We start from the raw sequence: 16,693 nt of genomic DNA, 5'->3' as shown, positions 1-16,693 counted from the left end.
TGGCTCGTGGTAAAAGCTGAGGAATAGAGTTCCACTATGGCTCGTGGTAAAAGCTGAGGAATAGAGCTCCACTTTTCCTTTCACCAGCAAAAGCTCTCGATTCTGTTTTCCGATGTTAAAACCGAGAAACAAGAGAATAGAGTTCCACATTTCCTTTCACCAGCAAGCTCTTGATTCTATTCTGTTTTCCTGTGTTAAAACCAAGAAACAAGAGAAAAATCGCCCAACAAAGAAAAGTCTGCCTAAGACCGTAGACCTTGACAAATCAAATAAATCTCTCTCGATGAAGACCTCGTGGCCTTGGGCCTCAACCATGATGCCTTTCTGAAGAGTGGCTTGCAAATCCGGCTAAATTCTGCAAGGCAAACAGTTAAATGGAAGTAGGAAATATATTGTTACCACATCTACTGTTATCTGATCTAATCCATAAACATATTCCCACCTTTGTTATCCTCACTCTCTAGAAGCTTAATTACTAGGTGTCCACCTGGTTGCAATATACCATTATCATCTGCAGCGCGCACAGAATCATTTAACAGCCTGTCTGTTCTAATATCCTCATCAAGATGAGCTGTTGCTGCTCGACCAACAGCCAGACCAAGTGCTTGCATTCCTAACTCCGCAGATAAAGCCGCATCTCTAGTTGTGATACCAGAAACCAAGGGACACATGTCTGAGAGTACCACAGAAAAACCCTTCTGCTGCATAACACACAAATCAAACCCAAATCAGTAGATCCACAAAGACAGACAAGATACATGGAGAAAATTTTTGCTCTCAGAGAAACCAAGGTAAACCATAAAGTTGAAATTCAGGACAATTCACTTAGTTAAAGTAGTACCCGAGGAGAGAGTGCCCTAACTTGGTTTTTGGGGAGTTTCATAACATCAGCACAAACAGTTTGAACCCTTGAATCACAGTAACGAGGAGGGACTTTCACCTTCTGTTCTGCATATCCCCACATTTAAAATCAATCAAACGTGGTATGGTATAATTCACTTATCAAAGAAGCCCAACTTTAACCTCTTCGATTCCAAAAAAAAAAAAAAACAGTTTCAACACAATGACCAAAATCAAAACCTGAAATACAAAGAGCATGTGAAGAACACACCTTGAGATCAATACCCACAACAGCCCCACCATTCTTTACAGGACCCAAGCTCTGGCAAGCAACCTGCAATGATATTATTATGTCATATAAAAACACCAAGAACAACCTTAAACGAACAAAAAACATAGATGGTGTCCAAAACCCACAAAAGAAACGTTGAAATAACACTAAAAAGAAAGAGACGAGACCTGGAGCCAAGCACCAGGAGCGCAACCAAGGTCAAGAACAGAGGAACCTGGGGTTATCAACTTGTGTTGTTTTTGTATCTGAAGAAGCTGATTTATTGCAACAACAAGCAAGAAATTGCGTGCAAGTGAATTTGTAGAGAAAAGTGACATATAAAAGAAATGAATGGAGTGTTAAGTTTGGTAAGAAGGTATAAACCTTGAAAGCAGAGCGAGCTACATACCCAAGGCGTTGAGCTTCTCTGTAGAAGAAATCTGGTGTTCCTGCTCCACTCATTTTTCTCCCCAAAACCCTGCTTTCCTTTTGGGCGCAGACAAGGGTTTTTGTCAATTATTTAGAAATAAAATTTTAAACTCGTAAAAAAAATAATATATCCATTACATGGGCTGGTTATCAGAACCAGTTGTCAGACGCAGGTGTAGTAGTAGACTCTATATGTTTAGGCTCCCAGCCCACCTTTATATATTGGACAGATCCACTGGGCCTTTTTATTTTTTAATTTTAAAAAGTAACATGTATATGTATATAAAGTATAGCAGTGGTTGTTCTGTAAAATATTAAAATAATATTTATTTATTTATCAAAAACATTTTTTAATATTAATATATCAAAATTATTTAAAAATAAAAAATTTAATTTTAAATAAAAAATTTAAATTAAAAAAAATACAATTTCAAAGGCATTACAAACAAGAATTTCAAATGCTTTATTAACAAGTCTCAGTAGTCTTTTAACATGGCTTTGGAACCAATTTCTCTCTTCATCAAGGATAAGAATTTTTTTTTTTTTTTGTAGCGAAAATCAATTAATTTGGTACGGTTAAGAAGATAAGAAGAACAGATTTATGGTAGCTTGCATAACTAGGACTTGACTTCAGTCTTTACTCCACGGCGCAACACCTTCATCTCAGCTACGAACTAGTGTATTAAGGAGAACTTTTCTTTATGCCTTTACTTGAAGATGCATCGAATCGAGTTCTCATCAGAAGAACAAAAAAGATGTGTTGAACTGTAATTAAAATTTTAGAATTCTTTTCCATCCTGCAAAGCTACTCTGTTCCTTTCCAAACTAAGGAATTTGAACCTGAACTTCTGGTGGCTTGGCATTCCAACATTTGTATCCCTGAGCCTTTAGTTTTTGGTTGAGAGGACAATAACCACGACGGACTTATATCATAAGCAAAGAACACTGTAAAATCTATACAGGAGCAAGACCTACATATCTTCTTGATATATTATCAACAGAATATTATAGCAACGAACGTTACCATTTTTTGTTTGCGGAATTCTTGCATGAAGTCACTTTGTTTTACATCACTGCCAGATTGTTAAGTAAAAATTAAGTAATAATGTCTGCTACAACCGAACTCTCCGTAGTTGAATACTGAAGATCATGCATACACTGAATACTAAAAGTTAATTGATACCCTAAATAGCAAGTGCTCAGAAATTATCCCTTATCCCTTCCTACCTTTATACACACGGTATTGAGCTTTCCACCGAGATATATGATTTGACATTCTACTAGGCTGCAGCCTGCAGCATTTGTCTTATCATGTTAAGATTACATCATATTTTGCATGCTGGTAATGCATGGCATCTGGTATTATAGCAGTTGTAGCGCAGCAGGTCTTTGCTGGTATATAAATAATACGTACTATTACTAATAAGAGGTCGAGAAGAAGAGCAGATGACATAACAATGAGGCTTCGCAATGATTATACATAAACTTGAAAAGGAAATCAAACCACCACTCTTTTCCTTGCAGCAATCAGAAATTTGATAATCGTTTTACTTCTCTTCATGTCAAGATGCAAGGGCTTTCTTTTGCCTCTTTGGGGACTGAATCTAGCACCATAAACAACTGTGTATATCATCGTGTATGTCTTACAACGTGCATCATAGATTGCCGTAATGCGTCTCTTCATGCCGAAATGCATGAGATCAAGTAAACCCAAGATTTTGCAAATACATTCTATTATTCCCATTTATCAGGTCTTTAATAACATGAAATGGATGAATGGAACAATAATGCTGGGTTTACTTCGAAGTCCTTGTTAGCATGTGCATATTTAAAAATATTGCGTATAAAGTCAAAACTTCCTTAATGTACTGATGAAACTTCCCAAAGTAGAAGCTCTCTGCATAAATATTAGGAAAATCAGATTAAGAAATTCATGTTAACAGTTGACCTTTCATCCATTAAGTGGAGTAAACCCCTTTTCTTTTGTTTTTCGATTAAATTTATCTCCAATCATTCTCGTTTCCTACCCTTCCACATCAAGCTCATGTGAACTTCTCTGACAAGCAAGTGGTTTTCACTTGTGAATTGCAATAACAAACAGGGTGCTTTACTTCAACCCTACACCACTCCTCTTCGTGGTTGCATAAAAAACTACGAATGCCTCGAAAATGGAACAAAGTGAATGCAAATAGGCTGTAGTTGATGGTTACATTTGATTGGGTCAACTGATAGATGTGGACTGATTCAACTAGGCAGAAAACAACTGCTAAGCAACAGACAACGATGCATGCATTTTTTAACTCGGGTGCTGATTTTATGCTGTGGAACTTTATTAAAGATATGCTCAAATATCTGGGAAACGGGAAGGCATGAGTTAATAGGGGTCATTTCATAAGACTTTTGCTAAATTAGGCTAACATGGATCTGGTCAGATGAATCAGTATGCATTTCTGTAGATGATGGGGTGAAACTGCAATACAACATCTTATACAACAAAAACCGAGAACAAGAGTATTCTTGGTAGCAATTTCATTATTATATTTAGTGGTGTGAAAATGCCACACTTAAGAAGAGAAGATGCACAGGGATCACTGTAACTACAGAACCAAGATTGCTGCTTGAACATAAAAAAATGTCCGAGCTCAAGAAGAACCTGAGCATTAATGCATAAACATTATCTTCTTCGATTGCAGAGACTCCTAAAAATCATCATGACTTCCACAACCCACTAGCGCTCACTTGAACATCATCACTACTTACAGATATCTTTCATTTAATTATGACACTTAACTAGAGTTCAGGTGGTTTTTTGTTAAGTTTTGCCCTTCTCACTTGTGATATAAGAGAGTGCTTGAACATCATCCACCAAGATATAGACCATTCTCACTTGTAGTATAAGAAATGTCAGCCATCATGCAATGTATGATTTAAGTTTTTCCTGATAAATTGATGAATTTGCTGCTATCTGAACATTGGGCATCTAACAGAATCGTGGTAAGCAGCAACCAAAACTCTACTCCCACCATCCCTGCCCGGCAAATAAGTAAAATCATTATCAATTTCCTTTCAAGTTCACTTCCATTCCTGGGTTGCTAATGGCGAGGTGATGAAAAGAAAAATAAGATTTTGTTTTTAATGGGAAAATGCCAGAACCTTAATTAACAAAGTTGATATGCACAAGGGCACGATGTCAGCGACATGGAGGAGATTCGTGTCACACTTCCTGTCCACAAGTAAATCTCAAAGCGTCATTAAGAATCAGGCTTCCAAGAAGAGAGTGCATAAACAATCCGACCCTTCCACCCTTGGAGCAACCACTGGCTATATTCATCGATTACAAAATCCTTGTGATACAGAGCTTGCACCCTCTCCTTTGCTGTAGTAAAAATCTCCCGATTCACAGGGAGCTGCATGAACCCAGCCCTTTGAATCCGCATTTGCCACTGCTTGTATGTCTCTGGCCTCTCGATCCTCTCTGCACCCTCACATGCAATGACATTCATTGCCTCCCACCCAAAAATATCTCTCTCAAAAAGAACCCTCTCTGGAACCTCACGAGGCACATTAGCCTCCAGCATATCAAACAAAGTAGAGAAGTGGAAGAGGGCCTCTCGGAAGCGTGTGATAAAGAATGGAGCACTGTAGGCTCCATTCACAGCTCCATGTATGAAAACATCTGGATTCATTTTCCTGATCAAATTGAGAACAGTATCTCTGGGACTCTCCACCACCACAGTCTCATCAAGCAAGTTTCTTAATCTAAACAGAGAGTTCACAACAAGCACCTCATTTCTATCAATCTTGAGGTCCTCAATTTGAATGGTGTCCCACTTTTGTGCTATAGCATTGAACTCGAATGGAACCTTGAAAGTATTCGCATAATTTTCTAAGCGGCGTCCTGTCTCCTCAACCCTTTCTGCTGGTCGGAAACCTGGATTTGGGAGATCAATCCCAGTAATCCGCAGCTTGGGAGGTCCTCCAGGTCTGGATGAGAGACGCTGAATAAGGCAGGGCCATTGGAAACCATACATAATTCCAAAATCAACAATGTGAACCCTCGTTGCATTCTCAGCTATATTCTTAATTGTTATATTTGAGAAGAAATTAGACAGCTTCCTAAATGGACAAGCAGTAAGTATCATATGGTAAGCTTTCAAAACATCGGCAGCTGATGTCGGCCTGGAAATAAGTGCTTTGTAAATCTGGGTTCCTGAGCCAGCTAAACGTGCCTCGAGACCATCAGCAAAAACGTTGGCTAGTCTCTGCATTGCATCCCCTGTTGGTGGAGCATTCTGTCTGATTTGCTTCAGCAGGTCAATTGCACTCCTCCGGTTATCTGTTGCAACAGCCTCTGCACAAAGGGTCAAGAGAGTTCTCAAATCCACCACATTCCTCTTACCTCCCTGCCTCTTACCTCGAGCTTTTCCTCCTTTTGCTTGTCCATTATGCTGCGCCATCTTGCTTTCCCCATTATGCAAGGCCGCTCGAATGGAAGATTCATCTCTTCCACAGTTGAGCAATACCATGTCAAAATCTGCTGGACTTGCAGTTGATTCAGAATAAACTGCAGACTGCTTGTTACTCCTAAATCCCTCTAGAGCCAACTCCTCAAGATGAGGACTCTTCTTTCTCCTCAAACCATCCGTGTAGTTCTCATTTTCATTCTTTTCCTCTGTCATAGCTAACACATCCTTGGCATCTTCCTTCGGGTGTTTTAGAAACAGACCATTACTCTCCAAATCAGTGAACAGATCGCCGTTTGGAATGAACTTACTCGCCTCCTCAAACCCTTTCTTAAACTGCATAACAGACTCACTCTCCCTAAATATCTCAGCAACCATATTAGGACCCACTGGAGAGTCAACAGATCCATCAACAGTAACAGTACTGTTACCTGAACTATAGGATGACCGGGGAGTAAACTGAGAAGCACGTCTCGAGAACTTGTACTCCCCAAGATCAACCAACTTACTGCCACTACTGCGGCTTGTACTGCTTGTATAATTACTGCAATTCAAATCATGATTTTTTTCTGGGCTTTCACGCGTTTGATCAAAACGAGGTACCGGGTATTTGGGTGAAGAAGGATACTTCTCCCCAATAAGCTCATACAATGATTTCTCCGCAGCAAGAAGTGCCGCTGAAGATTCTTGAAACATGCATGTCTTGTCCTCCATTTCCTCTTCCATAAGCATCTGGCTAATATATTTCAGAACCACATCACTGAAATCCAAATCTTCATAAGAATCTACCTCTTGACTCATGCTTCGAGACACAACTGGCTGATTTAGTGTTGAATCGGGCCGCGGATGAGGAATATTTACATAGTTTTGGTTGACACAGTTGTTTTCCGACTTGAACACGTAAACAAGATTCTGATCCAATAAAACAATTTGGCTTTCATTGCTAAGTTTCTATTCATTTACAGAACCATATAAACTTCTGGAGGGTTGACCCATGATCATCAACACCTCAAAAATTTCCCAACTTCCAGCGCACTCCAAAAAGCTAGATGTTTCAGCCCGCAGAAATAATAATACCGCGTGCTAAAAGGCCGAAATATAATTTTTATACCCTAAAACGGAAGTAATTGCTGCCCAGTAAGTAATAGCTGTCACTAAGTACGGAAGTCTAGATTTTTATACCCTAATACCACCAGAAGTACGCACATAAATGGTTGAACAGTCAAGAAAACACACAAAACAAATTGCAGACAGCATATGAATCATCAAAGCTTTTTACTCCATAAGAAAAGGATGCTTTTCTGATCCTCAAAACAAAAGCTTTGAAATCAATCAGCACGGTTTTAAATTCTTGGAGAAAAGAAATGATGAATAAATAGAAGTAGCTGAACAAAGTTGAAAAAGAGAGAAAAAGTTCCAGTCTTGCAAAACTAAAAGAACAAAGAGAAAGCTAAGAAAGCGAAAAGTCCTAACGGTGGTGATGATTTAAGGTGGCTGTGGTTTGGTTTGGAACAGCCTAAAACAACCAAAAGCCTGTCCTTTATTATTCTTCAGCCCGTTCACTGTGACTCGTACACTATTTCTTTTTCTTTTTCCGGCCAGTACTTTCTTGTTTCATCAAGATTTGTTTTGATTAAAATGCTTGTCATCGTGTGTACTGTATCCTTTTCTTGCAAAGAAACTGGTGTGCAAATAGACTAATCATATATTGTTTACTACAAATACTGTAGTTCATCCACGTAAACATCCTAGCGAGAGTATTCCACTGCACCAAATAGCTAAATTAAAGCTTGTTTTGATGCATGTTTCTCTAATTTTTAATGTTTTAAGGTAAGGTTATGCGAGTTTTTACATGATTATTTGAAAAACAGCTTTAACTCCATTATTTAACTTTGATTTAATGGTACTGGTATATCGATGCATGACAAATAATATTACGTAATTGCAATTGAGTGTATATGGTTGCAATTTTTTTTTAATTAGTTCTGGTTAACAAAAACTTGTTAATTAAATTGTTTTCCTTTTTTCTTGAAAAGTAGCAGCAGCCTTCAAGGTGTAGGTGCGTATGCTTGAAAAGTAATTCTCTTTTTTCACTTTCTTCTTTATTCTACCAATTGATTATTTTTCCGAGAACAAGAAAATTAGAAAATGTTTTTCACCTACGACCCTTTATATATATATATATATATATAAAGGAAAACAATGGTTGGCAGCTCAAATTCGAGCATGTTTTCTTTGGTACAGGCCTGTCAACAGATTCCTGCATGTGAATACTGCACAGTGCACCCTTGAAGTTCTCCTTGTCCTTCTCTTCGTCTTTGGAATCTGGTAGCAGACCAGATGAAAGACGCCGGGCCGTGGGCAAGGCATGGAGCCGGAGACCATAACAGCACGAAACACTTTTACGCCTGAAAATGATTGATGAAAGGGACATCGACATCAACCACCAGTTTCCCTTGCATGTGGTAGTTGTTATTAGTTAATAATAAATCACAGTTTAATTTTATTTTAAAAAGGAAACTGCCTCTAGTAGATTCCTTTTGTCGTCACATTGTTTATATTTCTTCACCTATCATTGACTCGCGGGATCACCGTAGTATTTATTTGTTTTTATATTTTAAAATATTTTTTAAATAAAAAATATTTTTTAAAAAAATTACTACTACATTAAACAAAGTCTTCTTAGTAATATTGTGAAAGGTAATGATTGAAAGTTCAAAATTATACTAAAACTTTAATTCTCTTATGTGCGGTATATATGTTTTACATGGAGAAAAAATCAAATATTTTATAATTTAATTATGACGAGTATTTTAAAATCAATCTGCGTTGTAAATGATATTAGATTATATCATAAATCATTATAACATGTGTCTTTTATATTAACATGGCGCATTTAATAATACGAATCCATAGATTTATATATGTTATATATGATTCATGAAAACTGTAAATCTTCAAGAAAGCCTAAACTAGTCTCCAGCTTAGTTATAATAAATTTATTTTTAATTGACACTCAATATAATATATTCTGTTAATTAGATCCCATTTATTTCAAAAAAAATTATTTGGTCATTTTGTCAAGTTTTATTGATATTTTCAAACTATTATGCCCATTTTATATAATAAAATGGCGTTTTATAGGAGAGAAATTGACATAAGAATTATAGAAAATTGAAAGAAGTATCTAACTAAGAAATCTCTAGAACATATAAGAACTAATTGATAAGATTATTTGATTTGTAACTCATTTGATAATTTTACATGCTGGGTTAATTTGACCTTTACATGCAGATAATTATAGAGAAACGATTTAAGTAAATTAGAAAAAGATGGTGGTAGCGGGGAAAAAAAGAGACCGGCAGAGAAAAATTGACGGGACAAAAATGTATGGCAGGGTTAGCTGGGTAGGTCTTTTTTCAAGGTGAGACAGTCACGTGCCCTGTCTTCAATGTCTTTATCTCTAAGATAAACCAGAAAACTCGAAGAATGCTGCTAGCTATTTTCATTTTCAAAAAAAAAAAAAAAAAAAAAAAGATATATTGGGCTATGCAAGTTCGATTCGATTCATGCTTAGGGCTCCCAATTCCTATCGAATCCAAAATAGGGAGAGCTTGATTAGTGGTGCTCTAGAGGTTTAGTGTATAGTGTCTGTTTGGAAGAAAAAAAATGTAAAAATAAATTAAAATAATAAATTTTTTATTTTTGAAAATATATTTGTAACTTAACATTTCAAAATAAATTTTTTATTTTTGAAAATATATTTGTAGCTTAACATGTCAAAATTATTAAAAATACTAAAAAAAATAATTTAAAATTTAAAAAATTTAAAAATATAATTGAACCATAGCCCTATAAATTATTTACAAATTACAATGGGCTTGTTTAGATAAAATGGCCTGGCATTGTAGAAAAGCTTTGCAACCAGTGGCCTTCTGGCCCAATGATGAAAATAAATAAATAAATAATTAGGTGGATATGATTTTACTTTTCCGTATGAAATATAAAACGAAAGTCTACGAACCTTTTATTTGGAAGAGAGAGAAATTTCATTATTCTAGAAGAATCTTTTAGCCCTTGTCAAGATTATAATGCGATGAATGATAAAAAAAAAAAAAAAAAAACTATACAACAGTATTAATTTTTGGACTGAGTCCAATAATATGCATATATTCATAAATATCTTTATAAATAACTAAGATGTTTATATTCATCTCTCTCTCTCACAGAGGCCACCGATATTATTCACTTGATCCAGATCCAGATTCCTAGCCTTCATATCATTAAAATTGGACATGCTCGTACAATAAATTAATTTATCTAATGGGAAACATAAAAATATAAAAAAGGTGGCAAATAATAAAAAAAAAAGAAGGGAAGAAAAGTACAAACAGCCAGAATGGACTATCAAGACGCAACATGTGACGTACACGTGCCTTTGAAGCAGTTGTTATCATTATGTAATCCATTTCCATACTAGCCGTTGGCTGCCCTTTAAATATTAGAGACTTTGACTGCACGAAACCTGTCAGTTGGAGTTAGGCCATCTCTTCGGAGGCAAAGCCTTTGATTAATTCTTGGTGTATAAAAGCTGTTCACTGTCACATGGAGGTGGCGTGCTGGGACACAAAAGTAGATGCTTCGCTCTCTGGATCAACTTAAGCTTATCTTCGAAGCTGAAAAAACATCGATTTGCTGAAAAGGTGTATTCGAAGAATAAAAAGGGAGAGAGAGAGCGAGAGGAGAAAACAATATCAAGAAAATTCACCAGAAGCTACACAACAGCCATCACAACAAAGCAACAAAAGACAAGAAATAATTTCTTTGAATTTTTATGTTCTTCCAAATTTGAAAAGAGAAGTATTACAGAAAATAAATCAATGAATGCAAGACAAAACACTGTAGATTCTGTTAGAGTACCTTTATTCCATCAAATCATTTACAAATGCCGACCTCTCAGAGTTTGGAAAGGTGGCAATTAATCAACTGAGTATGAAAATACTACATGATTTTGAATAATTTGTACATCTCCTGTTCGTGTTAACATATTTCTTTCTTTGTATATCATATTGACTGGATATCTTCAACTCCATTTCTAACAGCGTGAGCGTCAGTAATCTTCAGTATAGCAGTCTGATTCTTGCTATGTTGCTTAGCTTGATGTTGGGACCAGTAAGCATGTGCAGCCAACACCCTGTCCAAGAGCTCCTGGGGCACAGGCTCGCCCCTTCTTTGCTGAGGGGCAATCCGAGCTGTGTGAACCAATGTCTTCCATTTATCCTGCACAAACCCAACAGGGCCAACACTATAAGCTACCAACAAAAAGTTACGATGCTGATAATCAAAAACCTTCGTGGATGCAACACCTCAGAGGCATTTTTTTTAGTACTTAGGGGAGCGTGTTCTACACTTCTACCTACAATAACTAGGTAGGGGAGGGATTAGACAGCCTCAAAGACCACAACCTATTTACAAAGTTCCGAGAAGGAAAGTTCGCATGGCTGTACAACCTGCCTCCCTAATTGAAATCCAATCACATCACCTTCTCAATTCTCAACCCAAAACCCCATTGACACCGTTCAATGAAGGAAATATTACATCCAATCCTATGAAATGATAGTATCAATTTCACATGGAAAACTAAACAAAATCCTTACCTTCAAATCCACATAGGTCCGATGGTCTGCATCTTCAAAAGAACGCAAATTAACATCACGCCACCTGCAAATGAGAATATTGTTAAACTTCAAAATGTATGCACAACACACCTTGATCAGAGGTCCAGCTAATAGATATTAGCACCATACCTTCCAGTTCCTAGTTCCTCAACTGCATGCACTAGTGCTTCTACTTCTGACACAGAGAATGGTCTCCTGGTTCTACGCTGTACAAGTTCAGATCGCTTAGATTTCTGGTTTAAAGGAACCATAGCAAGTTCCTCAGTATTCACCGGTGGAACTGCAACCAGAGCTCTGGAATCTGACAGTGTATTGTCAGTTACTATGTCAGCATGGGAGGAAGCTGATTCACGATTACTTTCAATATTGGTGTCCAAATTAGTCAGTGGGGGAAGATCAGGTAAGGCGTCAGAAATTCCAGAATCGACAATAGGAGAGGTTGGCGACCTGGAAATAAAGTACAAAACAAATCAAGTAGTGTAGCAAGCCTAATATAATGATAGATTGGTTGACTATTTGCTCAACTCAAAGTAAATAGCAGCACCAAAATAAAATAAGACAAGGAAGCACTATACAAATGCCAATACCTGGGAATGGTAGCTCATCATTAATTGCCCGTCAACACAAATTCAATACAAAAAACACATTACAATTACCTCAATATAAGTTGGGATGTGTCACATGGTAATAGTGCTGGAGGATCTTCAGTGCACGAGGGTGGGGAAACTTGCAGAGGATTAGGCTCCAATGAGAAACCCAGAGCATCAAGATTCTCATTAGAAGTGATGCCAGTCTGCAATAGGGTTCTATTGTCATCCCTAACCTTCTTTCCATGAAGAAGCACCCCAACTCGTAAACCACCTCCAAGTATAGCACTTACAGCCTCCACTACAGTCCGCTATAGAGAGTCACATAGGAACAAAATACAACATCAGGAACTCAGCAAGACATTAGCAATACTTTAGCCCAGAAAACTTGATTAAAATTTCCAATGCCAATAAATAACATAATTACAGCATGTATACATACAAATGATATTCATCAAGACATCATCTAAGGCAATAATCATAATGTATGGCAAAAGAAAATAAAAACCAAAATGGAGTGGCAATTCTGAAAACATTCTAGATGCACGTAACATATACATATGATAAGTGAACACTTGCAGACAAAATGGAAGACTGCAAATCTATTATACCTTCAGTGAACCAACAGTTGCAGTTTCTGGTACCTCGATTAAAAGCTCTGGAACTCTAAAGGACTTAATACTGAACTTCACTGTGCAAAAGAATGAAACACGCATAAGAACCTCTGGATACCAGGAAAATAGAATATTAAGTCATTGTACATCAATTCCAAACTAACTCTAATACCTTGAGAATCCTTGGAGTGGAAGGATGCTTGATGACCTATAACAGAAGATGATACCCCATTAGCTGCATCTAATAACTACAACTATTTAGGAAAACTCCAGGGCAGCAGAAACCAGGAAAGTCGAGAAAAAACAGAGTTAATATTAGTAACAAGGGAGAAAATGACCAACCGTGAAACATTATGGAAGCACCATTCTTGTCTCCAGTCATATTCTTATCAGGTGAATTGCAAACACTTTCACTGCTGAACCCTCCATCAGAAGTCACAACTACACTATGATCAGTAAACTTCCTCCTCTTATAAAAGGTGTTACGTTGATTCCTTTCACGACTGTAACATAATTTCCTCTTGAGATAGTGAGACTTCACCCCCCCTTCTAAAAATGCTGAATGACAAACTTCAATATCAGAATACATTTATCTCCATCCAGATATGCAAATATACAATAATAAAAGAGAGATACAGAGCATGATATAGACAAGCTACCACATTGCTGCTTACCAGGTTTGGAAAATTCACAATCCTTCAATTTTGGACCTACTTTCCAGTGTTTGGAAGTCAGCAATTTCCTTATTCTTCGGTCTCCAATTCGTTGTGGAGGCCTAAAAGCCTTTGACTTTGTTAAAGGTTTATTACACCTAGTAAAGTTTTCAGCATCATCTCTAATACCTAATTTAATACCATTCCTGTGCCTTGGAATAGAAGCGCTAGTAACAGGGTCCCTGCATGATGGCAATTCAACATTGTTGACTGAATTGATCAATACAGGAAATTTCATGCACTTTTCCATGGGATCATTTGAACTGCAAGGATCACCAATCAAACCTCTAGTATCAAGCCTGTCACACCTTTTCTGTCTACTTAATCCATTGTCCACATAACCATCACAAGACACCCTAGAATCAGAAGAGCCCTCGACTTTACCAGGGATACTTTTGCAAATCACAGACTTCAAATCAGCACCACCATTCTTTGAGGAATTGGAATTCATGATCATTGAAGAGCGCTCCAGAAATAAATTGCTCTCAGCATGTGGAAATTCATTTAGAAGGCACTTTTGATCATTGTTTGGCGAGGAAAACCGAGTAAAAAAAGCACTTTCTCCACAACTTCCATGATCAAGGCATTCTGCTCTCAATGGTCTATCATCATCTTGCTCAAATTTCACGCCACCACCACCACCAATTACAGGTTGATCATTTGCTTCAGATGCATTACTGGAAGCTGAACTTTCACTCTCCTGCAATAGCTTGCCTGCTAGGGAAGCAAGCAATTCAAATGCACATATTTGACTATCCTCAACTTTCGTCTTATTCAACCCCCTCCCCTGGAACCAATAACCAAGACACAAATGGTTAAAAGAGTGGTTGTCATGAATGGCAAAGGCTGGGCAAACCTTAAACTGCAATAAATACATACTCTAGCTGATCTCGGAGCCCTGGGAACTGGGGGCATATGAAAGCCATTGAAACCATAATACTGTCTCTTCTTCACCACCATATCTTAAGCATGCATGGTAATCAGGGTTCATCAAACAAAAAGCATCACTGCTCAGATCCGCTTATCTGTCAGAAAATCCAGGAAAAATAAAAGGAGATAACTAAATGAGAAAATCCTTATTGCAAGAGTAAAAAAAAATATAAGAAAAGAAAAACACAATCTTGTTCCTGAACAAAATTTTGTAACTATAAGATTCTGACATCAAAATTTAACCAAAAAAAAAATTGCATTGCACATTTAGTTCTGGTTACTCACAGAAACACATACTAACAAATTCACCCCTTCAAAATGATTAAATCAATAACTGTTATAGCTAAACCACCAGTGACCACCAAAAACAGAGATCCATATTACCGATGTTTCATAACACGCAGAGAATAAAAAATATATATTCAAGAAGAAGAAGAAATGCATATTGCAGACATGGGTCTATACTTAACATCGAAATGATCTTCGTTTTTTTTTTTTTTTGCAGGGATCAACAGTGATCTAAATTAAAAAATGAAAAAAAAAAAAGATTCTTCTCCGCTGGAATTATCATACTAACGCTAAGATCCCAAAAAACCATGTAGAGATCAATCACAGTAGTATAAAATTAAAAAATAGGCAGCAATCATCTACATGAAATTAGGTCTTAGGAATAAGAATCCGTCGTCCTAATTCCAAATCCAGAGCTGGAATTCAATTTCCATAAAACCCTCCCCTAAAAACAATTATCCATAAATCCCAAATCCTCCATCAATTTGCAAAATTAAAACCCTTCAAAATCTAATTATAAATCGTAGTAGATTTTATTTGTAAAAACACTGAAAATAGAACTGTATCTAAATTCCTTATGCCACAAACACCACTGCCGTGATCTTGAATTCTGCAGAATCTGAATCCCCAGAAAAACCCATTTCCACCTTATCTAACCAAAACTAACTTCCACGATTATACCCCGATCTCGAAAAAAAAAATCTCACTAAAACCCAAACCCCTTAAATTTTCACCGTGTGATCAGATTCAACTTTGTCAAACACAATTCAGAAGAAAACAGAGAATTCAGAGGAAATCCAATTCTTCACTCACCTTGTATTATAAACAACGATCGATCTTCGTGTTAGAAACCTCTACAGTTATGTACAGATTGAATAAAAAATGAAAAAACGAAAACTCGCTGTAGAATTTCACAAATCCCGAGATCGGAGAATTCAAGAAACCCAGAAAACAATGTGACCCGAAAAACTATTCAATTGAATTCAAATCTCTCTCTTTCTCTAGATTCTTCCTCTCTGGTTTTCTTTTTTTCTCTCTCCCCCCCTCTCTCTCTAAGAAATGGCAAGGCAATAAACCACCAAAAAACAGTAGCTTAAACCTCCCCCTTATATCGTTTTATAATTTTTTTACCACAAAACCGGACCAACAAGTAAACTTACGGGCAATAGGAGGTCATCAACACAAACTCTTCTCTCTCCGTGAATTTTTCCAGCGGGGTTTTGCCACACGTGGCGATGCTCTAAATTATGTCGTGGGTTTTAATTTTTTTGGGGATAAGGAAAAGAAAGAGGTTCGCCATGTGGGTAGTTATCAGAGTTTGATGTGGGCACTCTTTTTCACTTTGGTGGTACACTTATAATGTGGGCCTACTGTATTTTAGGCCCACGTGCTTTAATTTGTGGTTCATGTATATTTATTAGCAGGAGGGTGTTTGGAAATACAATTATAATTATTTTTAAAAACAATTATTTAAAAATATATTTTAATATCAATACATTAAAATAATTTTAAAATTTTAAAATATTATTAATTTAAAACAAATAAAAAATTAAATTAAATTTTTATTATTTTTAAAATATAAAAATAAATAGTATGCAATGCTTAAAAATTTACTGCCGTTAAATTTGTCATCTCTAATCCTTGCTTAATCAAGACTTAGGGTTTCAATATGCTCGTAAAGGCATTCCATTAATTATCCGTGATGATTGACTGTACGGGGGACATTCAATTCATGAGCGTGCGAGAATCGTTATATTAATAATAAAGATAATTAAATTATTATTAAATTATTTGAAACTTAAATTTCATTTAGAAACGCGATTTGTACAATTAACACTGCAGAGAAGGTTAGGCTATGGCTTCCTTTTCATGTGGCTATT

General features: G+C 36.6%; 2 protein-coding genes and 1 pseudogene across 7 annotated transcripts; all 3 read right to left on the bottom strand.

Moving 5' to 3' along the window:
* Nucleotides 1-62: 62 nt before the first annotated feature.
* LOC105127570 (FtsJ-like methyltransferase family protein) lies at nt 63-1,626 on the bottom strand. 4 transcript variants are annotated; one of them, XR_842656.1, is made up of 7 exons: nt 1,496-1,626; nt 1,300-1,386; nt 1,112-1,174; nt 842-943; nt 443-701; nt 179-355; nt 63-99 (listed from the first exon to the last, which is right to left on the bottom strand). XR_842656.1 is itself a non-coding variant. In XM_011028920.1 (7 exons), the coding sequence occupies exons 1-6, from the start codon at nt 1,571-1,573 to the stop codon at nt 243-245; spliced, it is 702 nt and encodes a 233-aa protein (XP_011027222.1). In that variant the 5' UTR covers nt 1,574-1,626; the 3' UTR covers nt 63-123; nt 203-242. The 4 variants fall into 4 exon arrangements, 2 of the variants coding, with proteins under 2 accessions (XP_011027222.1, XP_011027221.1); XR_842657.1 differs by having other exon boundaries at nt 63-112; nt 192-355; XM_011028920.1 differs by having other exon boundaries at nt 63-123; nt 203-355.
* A 2,412-nt stretch (nt 1,627-4,038) lies between these two features.
* On the bottom strand, nt 4,039-7,494 carry LOC105127569 (scarecrow-like protein 14; annotated as a pseudogene).
* Nucleotides 7,495-10,884: 3,390 nt separating this feature from the next.
* On the bottom strand, nt 10,885-15,909 carry LOC105127568 (telomere repeat-binding protein 3-like). 3 transcript variants are annotated; one of them, XM_011028915.1, is made up of 10 exons: nt 15,627-15,909; nt 14,475-14,620; nt 13,557-14,382; nt 13,225-13,440; nt 13,055-13,123; nt 12,880-12,959; nt 12,338-12,579; nt 11,811-12,128; nt 11,661-11,724; nt 10,885-11,283 (listed from the first exon to the last, which is right to left on the bottom strand). In XM_011028915.1, the coding sequence occupies exons 2-10, from the start codon at nt 14,553-14,555 to the stop codon at nt 11,068-11,070; spliced, it is 2,112 nt and encodes a 703-aa protein (XP_011027217.1). In that variant the 5' UTR covers nt 14,556-14,620; nt 15,627-15,909; the 3' UTR covers nt 10,885-11,067. The 3 variants fall into 3 exon arrangements, with proteins under 3 accessions (XP_011027217.1, XP_011027219.1, XP_011027218.1); XM_011028917.1 differs by having other exon boundaries at nt 13,055-13,117; XM_011028916.1 differs by lacking the exon at nt 15,627-15,909 and having other exon boundaries at nt 13,557-14,377; nt 14,471-14,534.
* Between the last annotated feature and the right edge of the window lie 784 nt (nt 15,910-16,693).

This window comes from Populus euphratica, unplaced genomic scaffold, assembly GCF_000495115.2.
Source record: "Populus euphratica unplaced genomic scaffold, PopEup_1.0 scaffold13.1, whole genome shotgun sequence".
NCBI lineage: Eukaryota > Viridiplantae > Streptophyta > Magnoliopsida > Malpighiales > Salicaceae > Populus > Populus euphratica.
This window is presented reverse-complemented; position numbering and strand designations above follow the sequence as displayed.